The following is an 11,898-nucleotide window of genomic DNA, read 5'->3' as shown; positions in this document are numbered from 1 at the left end:
GTAAAGATCCAACCAGGGGTACTAGGACCCCTGGGGGTACTTGGCCTATCCACAGGAGGTACTTGAGAAGACTCATGAGACCATAGACTTACTGTTAAAATACACACAAGGTGGTACTTAAGGGGTACTCCGGGCATAGCACAATTCAGTTGGTGGTACACTAACCGAAAAAGGTTGGGAGCCACTGCTCTAGTCTATGGAAATCCCAGACCTATGGCAACCGTACAACTGCACACAGTTTATGCTGGAACATTGTTAATGTGGGAGGCAACCCGTCTGCCTAGTGAGACTAGGCGTAAACCTGCCACTTTCCATCTGTCATTGAGGCCCTCTCATCAAGCTTACAAGTATGTTTCACATGCCCCGTTCTACTAACTGTGGTTCACTAATTAAGTCACATCTTCCAAAGTAACAACAACAACCAAATAAGCTTTATAAGGGGGATAATTATGTAACTCCACAAAAATGTGTGTGCTTTAGCACTGTAGTTGAATTACAAACCATATACCATTCATATAAACGCAAAACATCCACAAAATTATAGGCAGCTTTTATTCTCCACAACATTCAACAACGGACAGATATGCAATCATTGACATAAACCAGTTCATTCAAGGGGAGGGGGACAACAGACTCTTTTAAACAGTAGTTATTGACATTAAATTGTACAAAGTCAGGAGGGTCTTCTTTTGGGATCTTGAAGGTTTGACAGTAAGCGGTACAGAAATAAATACAATTTGCTATTTTGTGGCAAGGTTGTGGATCGAGACGACTAATTTATGAAGATCCAGTAGGCCTTAAGAACCTGAACTCAAAGACCTATGGTTTCAGCTAACAATGGGCAAGCAGCAGTCCCAATATACAGTTGAAGTCGGAAGTTTACATTCACTTAGGTTGGAGTCATTAAAACTCGTTTTTCAACCACTCCACAAATGTCTTGTTAACAAACTATAGTTTTGGCTAGTCGGTTAGGACATCTACTTTGTGCATGACACAGGTAATTTTTCAAAAAATTGTTTACAGACCGATTATTTAACTTAAATCACAATTCCAGTGGGTCAGAAGTTTACATACACTAAATTGACTGTGCCTTTAAACAGCTTGGAAAATTCCAGAAAATGATGTCATGGCTTTAGAAGCTTCTGATAGGCTAATTTACATAATTTGAGTCAATTGGAGGTGTACCTGTGGATGTATTTCAAGGCCTTCAAACGCAGTGCCTCTTTGCTTGACATCATGGGAAAATCAAAAGAAATCAGCCAAGACCTCAGAAAACAATTGTAGACCTCCACAAGTCTGGTTAATCCTTGGGAGCAATTTCCAAATGCCTGAAGGTACCACGTTCATCTGTACAAACAATAGTACGCAAGTGTAAACACCATGGGACCACGCAGCCATCATACCGCTCAGGATGGAGATGCATTCTGTCTCTTAGAGATGAACGTACTTTGGTTCGAAAAGTGCAAATCAATCCCAGAACAACAGCAAAGGACCTTGTGAAGATGCTGGAGGAAACAGGTTCAAAAGTATCTATATCCACAGTAAAACGGGTCCTATATCAACATAACCTGAAAGGCCGCTCAGCAAGGAAGAAGCCACTGCTCCAAAACCGCCAGAAAAAAGCCAGACTACGGTTTGCAACTGCACATGGGGACAAAGATCGTACTTTTTGGAGAAATGTCCTCTGGTCTGATGAAACAAAAATAGAACTGTTTGGCCATAATGACCATTGTTATGTTTGGAGGAAAAAGGGGGTGCTTGCAAGCCGAAGAACACCATCCCAACCGTGAAGCATGGGGGTGGCAGCATCATGCTGTGGGGGTGCTTTGCTGCAGGAGGGACTGGTGCACTTCACAAAATAGATGGCATCATGAGGAAGGAAAATGATGTGGATATATTGAAGCAACATCTCAAGACATCAGTCAGGAAGTTAAAGCTTGGTCGCAAATGGGTCTTCCAAATGGACAATGACCCCAAGCATACTTCCAAAGTTGTGGCAAAATGGCTTAAGGACAACAAAGTCAAGGTATTGGAGTGGCCATCACAAAGCCCTGACCTCAATCCTATAGAAAATGTGGGCAGAATTGAAAAAGCATGTGGATTAAATGTCAGGAATTGTGAAAAATTGAGTTTAAATGTATTTGGCTAAGGTGTATGTAAACCTACGACTTGAACTGTACTCAAAATCAGCTAATCAAAACCAATTCAGCCCCTAGTTTAAGACAACAAAAACAGAAGTTAAAAAATATAAAAAAGTAGGGTTAGAATAACAGTGTGCATAAAACGGTTTTGGTTTATTTTGCCCTTCCACTCCTATCATGACTTCAGTATGTTTTTAGAGCTATAATTGCTCACTCTGTGCTTTTAGCTATTTATTTAAACAAACCCACTTTATGATATGTACATCTCCTCAATATATCATCTCTTAATTAGAGAATACTTAAAATATTTGTCTGCATATGGGAATAATAATGTCATTTATAAAACACCAAATCACTATTTAATGACAACAGTTGATCCCCGTTTTCATCTTCAAATGACCCGTCTTTCCAGTATCATCTCTGTACACAACCAATACAAGATATAAGTTATATACATTAATATCTAGACATTCCATGTAGATGTAAAGTACGTACAGTCAAGAGAGACACAGGTCCTTGGTCTGTGTGCATGGAGAGAGTGTGACCATCATCACACCATCTCACGCTGTTCGACTAACAATCAGCAGCTGCTGTTTTTAAACTCTCCGTTCTCAGTGATCGACAGTTTTGTGGGGTTGGTTGGCGAGAGGCCGTTGCGCAGGTTCTGCATGCTATAGCGCTCCTTCACCTGTGTCAGGGCACTCATCAGCCGAGAGTTGGCTGCATCCAGAGAGCTTATCCTCTTCTCCTGGAGAAAAAGAGAGGATGGGAAGAGGGAGGGAGTGAGTGAGGAAAGCATTCACTTTACAGTGGAGAATAGATGAGCAGGGTAAGCTAAAGGATGACTACTACTCTGTAGATGGTGAAATTCAAGTCTGAAATATACCAATTTTTTGTTTAGCAGCCAAAATTATAGATAAAACTAAAAACTCATATCCAAGCATTGCGTCATGTTTGTTTAAAAAAAAGAAACAAACAATTTTAGATATCTACAGTGGGGAGAACAAGTATTTGATACACTGCCAGTTTTGCAGGTTTTCCTACTTACAAAGCATGTAGAGGTCTGTCATTTTTTATCATAGGTACACTTCAACTGTGAGAGACGGAATCTAAAACAAAAATCCAGAAAATCACATTGTATGATTTTTAAGTAATTAATTTGCATTTTATTGCATGATATAAGTATTTGATCACCTATCAACCAGTAAGAATTCCGGCTCTCACAGACCTGTTAGTTTTTCTTTAAGAAGCCCTCCTGTTCTCCACTCATTACCTGTATTAACTGCACCTGTTTGAACTCGTTACCTGTATAAAAGACACCTGTCCACACACTCAATCAAACAGACTCCAACCTCTCCACAATGGCCAAGACCAGAGAGCTGTGTAAGGACATCAGGGATAAAATTGTAGACCTGCACAAGGCTGGGATGGGCAACAGGACAATAGGCAAGCAGCTTGGTGAGAAGGCAACAACTGTTGGCGCAATTATTAGAAAATGGAAGAAGTTCAAGATGACGGTCAATCACCCTCGGTCTGGGGCTCCATGCAAGATCTCACCTCGTGGGGCATCAATGATCATGAGGAAGGTGAGGGATCAGCCCAGAACTACACGGCAGGACCTGGTCAATGACCTGAAGAGAGCTGGGACCACAGTCTCAAAGAAAACCATTAGTAACACACTACGCCGTCATGGATTAAAATCCTGCAGCGCACGCAAGGTCCCCCTGCTCAAGCCAGCGCATGTCCAGGCCCGTCTGAAGTTTGCCAATGACCATCTGGATGATCCAGAGGAGGAATGGGAGAAGGTCATGTGGTCTGATGAGACAAAAATATAGCTTTTTGGTCTAAACTCCACTCGCCGTGTTTGGAGGAAGAAGAAGGATGAGTACAACCCCAAGAACACCATCCCAACCGTGAAGCATGGAGGTGGAAACATCATTCTTTGGGGATGCTTTTCTGCAAAGGGGACATGACGACTGCACCGTATTGAGGGGAGGATGGATGGGGCCATGTATCGCGAGATCTTGGCCAACAACCTCCTTCCCTCAGTAAGAGCATTGAAGATGGGTCGTGGCTGGGTCATCCAGCATGACAACGACCCGAAACACACAGCCAGGGCAACTAAGGTGTGGCTCCGTAAGAAGCATCTCAAGGTCCTGGAGTGGCCTAGCCAGTCTCCAGACCTGAACCCAATAGAAAATCTTTGGAGGGAGCTGAAAGTCCGTATTGCCCAGCGACAGCCCCGAAACCTGAAGGATCTGGAGAAGGTCTGTATGGAGGAGTGGGCCAAAATCCCTCCTGCAGTGTGTGCAAACCTGGTCAAGACCTACAGGAAACATATGATCTCTGTAATTGCAAACAAAGGTTTCTGTACCAAATATTAAGTTCTGCTTTTCTGATGTATCAAATACTTATGTCATGCAATAAAATGGAAATTAATTACTTTAAAATCATACAATGTGATTTTCTGGATTTTAGATTCCGTCTCTCACAGTTGAAGTGTACCTATGATAAAAATTACAGACCTCTACATGCTTTGTAAGTAGGAAAACCTGCAAAATCGGCAGTGTATCAAATACTTGTTCTCCCCACTGTATTCGTATACCATTCACAGAGCCTACATGTCAACAGTGGCATGGCTTTTAACAGAAAACTACTGCCAATGTATATTGTGTAAACACATGAGGATTATTTGTATTGAACTATCTTTAAAAAATAAATAATAATAACAACTGAAATCCCAGTTATATCCATAACCCTTGGACTGAACTGCCCTGTATGATATCCTTGAATGTTCCCCCTCCTAGAAGTAGGAAAACGGACTCGGTTTGCCCTCCTTGTAATCAGCAACATAATAATTTTTTGTCTCTAGCCATGGGCAACCTCATCTAGTCAGGTCCTGGCACTGTTCCTGCAGAACTGGGGGAGAGGAGGGAAGGGGAGAAGGGTTTTGGGAGTGAAGGTAGCTAAATTAGGAGGGCAGGGTGAAAAGCAGCCAAAGCTGGGGATAACAGATACATCATCTGCTAAGAGCGAACTCACAACACACAGTCCTGTAGAGACAGAAATAGTGAACACATCTGAATGTAACTGCTTCATAAATACCAGCCCTAATTCAAGACAGACTTTCTCATACTATAATATTGTTTATTTTTAACTATGAGAGCCACTGTCTGAGATTAGATTGACATCAGATATGGAGAAACATGAATTGTAGCAATAGGGGCGTAGTATACCTACAAAAGTAATGAACATGTATTAGATTATGTTCTATATTTATATTCTGACTGATTGGGAAATCAAAAATCTAATTTCAAAAGCAATACCAAACAACAACAACGACCTCTAGTCTGCACAGGAATAAGGACTTTTTTGGCAGGGAGGCAGGAATGGGTGTCAAGTGTGGTTGCTCTCATTCAAGGGTTGCCAGCATTTCCCAAAACCAGAGGACTGACTAGTTTACTTGCCTGCTTGGATTACCTCTGTTGCTTTATTGACCTGGAACTCAGTGGAACATAGTGATAGTGATAAAGTCAACAGGTTCTCTGCTCCAATGCAGAGCAAAATAACTTCATCCTCTTCCAAAGATTGAAAGGGGTTGGATTCCATGTGAATAGTACTTACTTCATGTCAAGTCTATACTTTGAAAGTTAGTGGAAATTAGATCTCCCCTGACCAAAAGATAACATTGTAAAGAAAAAAGCAATGTCAAGAAGTCAAAGCATTTAAAATATTTATTTTGATAGTGAAATAATAGTTCCAATTAAATATAAATCCTCTTTCCCTGCTTGGTATTGAACATCTGTTGACGTAAAGTCTTCAGAGACAACGAGTTGAGATGACAGGCCTTTTAAAAGCACAAAAAGCGAGAGCAAAGATGCCTCTGGTGAGAATGTGAATGTCATTCAAGATTGCTCTGAAAAGCTGTCAAGGATATGACAAGGTAATCAACCCCAAATGTAAAAGGCCATCCACACTAAGGGTGATAACTATAACGATAAATTATACATAACTATAAAACGTTGGCGAGCATCCACACTAAAGGAAAGTTTATTGTTTATCGTTCTGCAGTAGCCTACACCTGTCAATCAACTGATCAACACATCCTACTGCATGCTGTAGGCCTATTAATAAGGTGGTAACACATACCATTGATCAGTGCTTCAGGGTGTGTTCATTGTCATAGTGACAACTGCAAATAATACTTCAATGTACACTACCAGTCAAAAGTTTGGACACACCTACTCATTTAAGGGTTTTTCTTTCTTTTTACGATTTTCTACATTGTAGAATAATAGTGAAGACATCAAAACTATGAAATAACACAATATCATGTAGTAAACAAAAAACTGTTAAACAAATCAAAGTATATTTTATATTTGAGAATCTTCAAAAAGCTACCCTTTGCCTTGATGACAGCTTTGCACACTCTTGGCATTCTCTCAACCAGCTTCACATGGAATGCTTTTCCAACAGTCTTGAAGGAGTTCCCACATATGCTGAGCACTTGTTGGCTGCTTTTCAGTCACTCTGCGGTCCGACTCATCCCAAACCATCTCAATTGAGTTGAGGTCGGGGGATTGTGGAGGCCAGGTCATCTGATGCAGCACTCCATCACTCTCCTTCTTGGTAAAATAGCCCTTACACAGCCTGGAGGTATGTTGTGTCATTGTCCTATTGAAAAACAAATGATAGTCCCACTAAGCCCAAACCACATGGGATGGCGTATGGCTATAGAATGCTGTGGTAGCCATGCTGGTTAAGTGTGCCTTGAATTCTAAATAAATCACAGACAGTGTCACCAGCTAAGCACCTCCGCACCATAACACCTCCTCCTCCATGCTTCACGGTGGGAACCAAACATGCGGAGATCATCCGTTCACCTACTCTGCGTCTCACAAAGACACGGCGGTTGGAACCAAAAATCTCACATTTGGACTTATCAGACCAAAGGACATATTTCCACCAGTCTAATGTCCATTGCTCGTGTTTCTTGGCCCAAGCAACTCTTCTTCCAACTGTCCTTTAGTAGTGGTTTCTTTTCAGCAATTCGACCATGAAGGCCTGATTCATGCAGTCTCCTCTGAACAGTTGATGTTGAAATGTGTCTGTTACTTGTACTCTGTGAAGCATTTATTTGGGCTGCAATTTCTGAGGCTGGTAACTCTAATGAACGTATCCTCTGCAGCAGAGGTATCTCTGGGCCTTCCTTTCCTGTGGCGGTCCTCATGAGAGCCAGTTCCATCATAGCGCTTGATGGTTTTTGCGACTGCACTTGAAGAAACTTTAAAAGTTCTTGAAATGTTCCGTATTGACTGACCTTCATGTCTTAAAGTAATATTGGACTGTCGTTTCTCTTTGCTTATTTGAGCTGTTCTTGCCATAATATGGACTTGGTCTTTTACCAAATAGGGTTATCTTCTTTATACTACCTTGTCACAACACAACTGATTGCCTCAAACGTATTAAGGAGGAAAGAAATTCCACAAATTAACTTTTAACAAGGCACACCTGTTAATTGAAATGCATTCCAGGTGACTACTTCATGAAGCTGGAAAGCAGTCATCAAGGCAAAAGGTGGCTACTTTGAAGAATCTCAAATATAAAATATATTTTGATTTGTTTAACACTTTTTTGGTTACTACATGATTCCATATGTGTTATTTCATTGTTTTGATGTCTTCACTATTATTCTACAATGTAGAAAATAGTACAAATAAAGAAAAACCCTGGAATGAGTAGGTGTATCCAAACTTTTGACTGGTACTGTACAAACAATGACTACTTCTCATCTGCCCAGACCCGCATGCTCACACCCCCATCCCTAGTGCCTGCATTATTGTTTGCCACTTGGTCTTAAGTTGTACCAATATGTTTTTCTCGGTTGCCCATGCTATTTCAATATTTCAATAATAAATAATTTGATATTTCCATTGTGTCTATGATGGCGGCTTGATTGACTTCCAAGTTTTTAGTAGAGATTTTTTCCAAATGAGTGATGAGAAAAGAATTGTCCAGACCATTAAGTATCTCATTATACCCCCATATGTCATGTCTTAAAATATGCAGATAGATTGTAATATAAGTTTATTTTGTAATACTTCTGACAGCCAACTGTCCAGCTCCGCCCACAACTTCAGAACTTTACAGCATTCCCAAAAAGCATGGATTATTGAGTCATTATTAGTTTAACACTTGAGACATGACTCTGCTGTTGTGCTGTACAATTTGTGCATTTTGTTCCTTGTATAATAAATTCTATAAATTAGTTTATACTGGATTAAGCATACATTTTCGTTAACTGTAATTTCGGTAGTTATGCTCCAACTTTCCCTCCATCTTATGCCAACATCAGTTCATTTGAAATCTTGTTTCCAATAATTTATATTTTTTTAAGAGATTGTCAGTTGGATATATATATATATATATATATATTTTATTTTTATTTTTTTTGTCATTTAGCAGACGCTCTTATCCAGAGCGACTTACAGTTAGTGAGTGCATACATTTTAATTTTTTTATACTGGTCCCCCGTGAGAATCGAACCCACAACGCTGGCGTTGCAAACGCCATGCTCTACCAACTGAGCTATGCCTTTAGTTTTCCATGTGGGCAAATGTATCGATTAATTCTGAAAAGCTATCCAAGGATTATTCCATAAGGTTGTGTTTCTAGGGAGTGATATTGGTTCTTGTAAAATACGTACAATTTTCTTCCATATCGCTATAGTGTTCTTAACTATGAAGTTGTTAATGTTCTTAGCTTTATCCTTTGAAAATAGACATGTAAAAAGATTCGGGGGATGAGCATGCACATCTTCAATATGTACCTATTGTTCCTCTTAAGTGCATTCAACTATATGGTCGCAAGTAAAAGCCTTGGGTAGCGAGTTGATACAATTCCAAGTCTGGAAGGTTAAAACCACCCTCAGACTTAGGAAGATGTAAAATGTTCCTTTTTATTCTATGCATTTTATTTTTCCATATAAAGTCTTATGATAGAGTATACTTTTTTAAAGAATGCCTTCGGTGGGGTAATTGGTATAACCGAAAATAGATACAAAACTTTGGCATCCATGCCATTTTAAAGAGGTTTATTCTACCTATAAGATTTATGGGAAGATTATTCCATTTAATTAAATCTGCTTTCATATTGTTGAGTAATGGAATAAAGTTATCTTTATATATTTGTTGTCACTTATTAAGCATCCTATAGCCATGCGGATAAGAGCGTTGGGCCAGTAACCCCAAAAAATATGTTGTTCTGCCCCTGAGCAAGGAAGTTAACCCACTGTTCCCCGGGCGCCGAAGACGTGGATGTCGATTAAGGCAGCCCTCCGCACCTCTCTGATTCAGAGGGGTTGGGTTAAATGCGGAAGACACATTTCAGTTGAATGCATTCAGTTGTACAACTGACCTGGTATCCACCTTTATTTAATATTTGTTGTGGTCCACTTAAAGGATTGCTGTAAATCATGAGTTATTCTTTTTCCTATTGCAATTTTGTCATCCCCCCCCCCCCCCCCCATGTTAATTTTATAACCTGAGATTTTTGAAAATATTTTTAGCAAAGGGGGCAATGAGTTTTCAATATTGGTCAGGATTATCGGGAGATTTTCTGCAAAAAAGTTTACTTTATATTAGTGTTTACCAATACCTGTTACATTTGAGTCCTGTCTAATTCTTTCTGCAAGCGGTTCAATTGCCAGTGCAAACAGGAGAGGAGAGAGGACATCCCTGTCTTGTGCCCCCTTCTAAAGCAATTTCATCAGATAATGTATTATTCATGTATATTTTTGCTTTAGGATATTTATAAATTTTTTGTATTACATTTATTATTTCAGCTGGAAAGTTTTGAATAGAAAAGACCATTCAAGACGATTGAAAGCCTTTTCGGCATCAACAGCCATTATTGATTAATCTATATCTTGTTTTTTGTCCCAAAATGTTGAATAGAATTCTATGGGAAAGCCATCCATTTCTGGTGCTTTTCTCAGTGCGAATGTTTTAACAGTATCTAATATTTATTCTTGGGCGATCTCTGTTTTTAATGATTATTTTTTTGTCCACTGATAGTTGCTTCAGAGTTGTTGAGTCTAAGAAGGCTATAGGATCCATCCCACTGTTTAATTCTGATTTGTATAAATCTTCCTAGAAACTTACAAAATGTGTAATTAATTGCATTGTTGTTTCTAATTATCGCCTTTGTATCTTTATCTTAAAAAATTATAACTGGTTTAGCATGTATTCGTTTGTGAGAGCTATTTACCAGGTTTACTTGCAATTAAGTAGTATGCTTTATTTTACATTTTACATTTTAGTCATTTAGCAGACACTCTTATCCAGAGCGACTTACAGTTAAGTGAGTGCATACATTTTTTCCCATGAGTTTAACCTATACAGTGGGGAAAAAAAGTATTTAGTCAGCCACCAATTGTGCAAGTTCTCCCACTTAAAAAGATGAGAGAGGCCTGTAATTTTCATCATAGGTACACGTCAACTATGACAGACAAAATGGGGAAAAAATTTCAGAAAATCACATTGTAGGATTTTTAATGAATTTATTTGCAAATTATGGTGGAAAATAAGTATTTGGTCAATAACATAAGTTTCTCAATACTTTGTTATATACCCTTTGTTGGCAATGACACAGGTCAAACGTTTTCTGTAAGTCTTCACAAGGTTTTCACACACTGTTGCTGGTATTTTGGCCCATTCCTCCATGCAGATCTCCTCTAGAGCAGTGATGTTTTGGGGCTGTCGCTGGGCAACACAGACTTTCAACTCCCTCCAAAGATTTTCTATGGGGTTGAGATCTTGAGACTGGCTAGGCCACTCCAGGACCTTGAAATGCTTCTTACGAAGCCACTCCTTCGTTGCCTGGGCGGTGTGTTTGGGATCATTGACATGCTGAAAGACCCAGCCACGTTTCATCTTCAATGCCCTTGCTGATGGAAGGAGGTTTTCACTCAAAATCTCACGATACATGGCCCCATTCATTCTTTCCTTTACAGGGATCAGTCGTCCTGGTCCCTTTGCAGAAAAACAGCCCCAAAGCATGATGTTTCCACCCCCATGCTTCACAGTAGGTATGGTGTTCTTTGGATGCAACTCATCATTCTTTGTCCTCCAAACACGACGAGTTGAGTTTTTACCAAAAAGTTCTATTTTGGTTTCATCTGACCATATGACATTCTCCCAATCCTCTTCTGGATCATCCAAATGCACTCTAGCAAACTTCAGACGGGCCTGGACATGTACTGGCTTAAGCAGGGGGACACATCTGGCACTGCAGGATTTGAGTCCCTGGCGGCGTAGTGTGTTACTGATGGTAGGCTTTGTTACTTTGGTCCCAGCTCTCTGCAGGTCATTCACTAGGTCCCCCCGTGTGGTTCTGGGATTTTTGCTCACCGTTCTTGTGATCATTTTGACCCCACGGGGTGAGATCTTGCGTGGAGCCCCAGATCGAGGGAGATTATCAGTGGTCTTGTATTTCTTCCATTTCCTAATAATTGCTCCCACAGTTGATTTCTTCAAACCAAGCTGCTTACCTATTGCAGATTCAGTCTTCCCAGCCTGGTGCAGGTCTACAATTTTGTTTCTGGTGTCCTTTGACAGCTCTTTGGTCTTGGCCATAGTGGAGTTTGGAGTGTGACTGTTTGAGGTTGTGGACAGGTGTCTTTTATACTGATAACAAGTTCAAACAGGTGCCATTAATACAGGTAACGAGTGGAGGACAGAGGAGCCTCTTAAAGAAG

General features: G+C 40.1%; 1 protein-coding gene across 3 annotated transcripts in view; it reads right to left on the bottom strand.

Annotated features, from left to right (window-relative positions):
- Nucleotides 1-534: 534 nt before the first annotated feature.
- Nucleotides 535-11,898, bottom strand: part of LOC311146838 (ras GTPase-activating protein nGAP-like) — a gene marked incomplete at its 3' end in the record, with an annotated part of 100,464 nt that continues 89,100 nt past the window's right edge. For all 3 annotated transcript variants that reach the window (XM_084183435.1, XM_084183437.1, XM_084183436.1), the window contains exon 18: nucleotides 535-2,889. In XM_084183435.1, coding sequence (XP_084039561.1) covers nucleotides 2,722-2,889 — 168 coding nt within the window. The remainder of the gene's footprint in view (nucleotides 2,890-11,898) is intronic.

Source organism: Coregonus lavaretus (genome assembly GCF_964263955.1).
Source record: "Coregonus lavaretus genome assembly, chromosome: 19".
In the NCBI taxonomy this organism is placed as follows: Eukaryota; Metazoa; Chordata; class Actinopteri; order Salmoniformes; family Salmonidae; genus Coregonus; species Coregonus lavaretus.
This window is presented reverse-complemented; position numbering and strand designations above follow the sequence as displayed.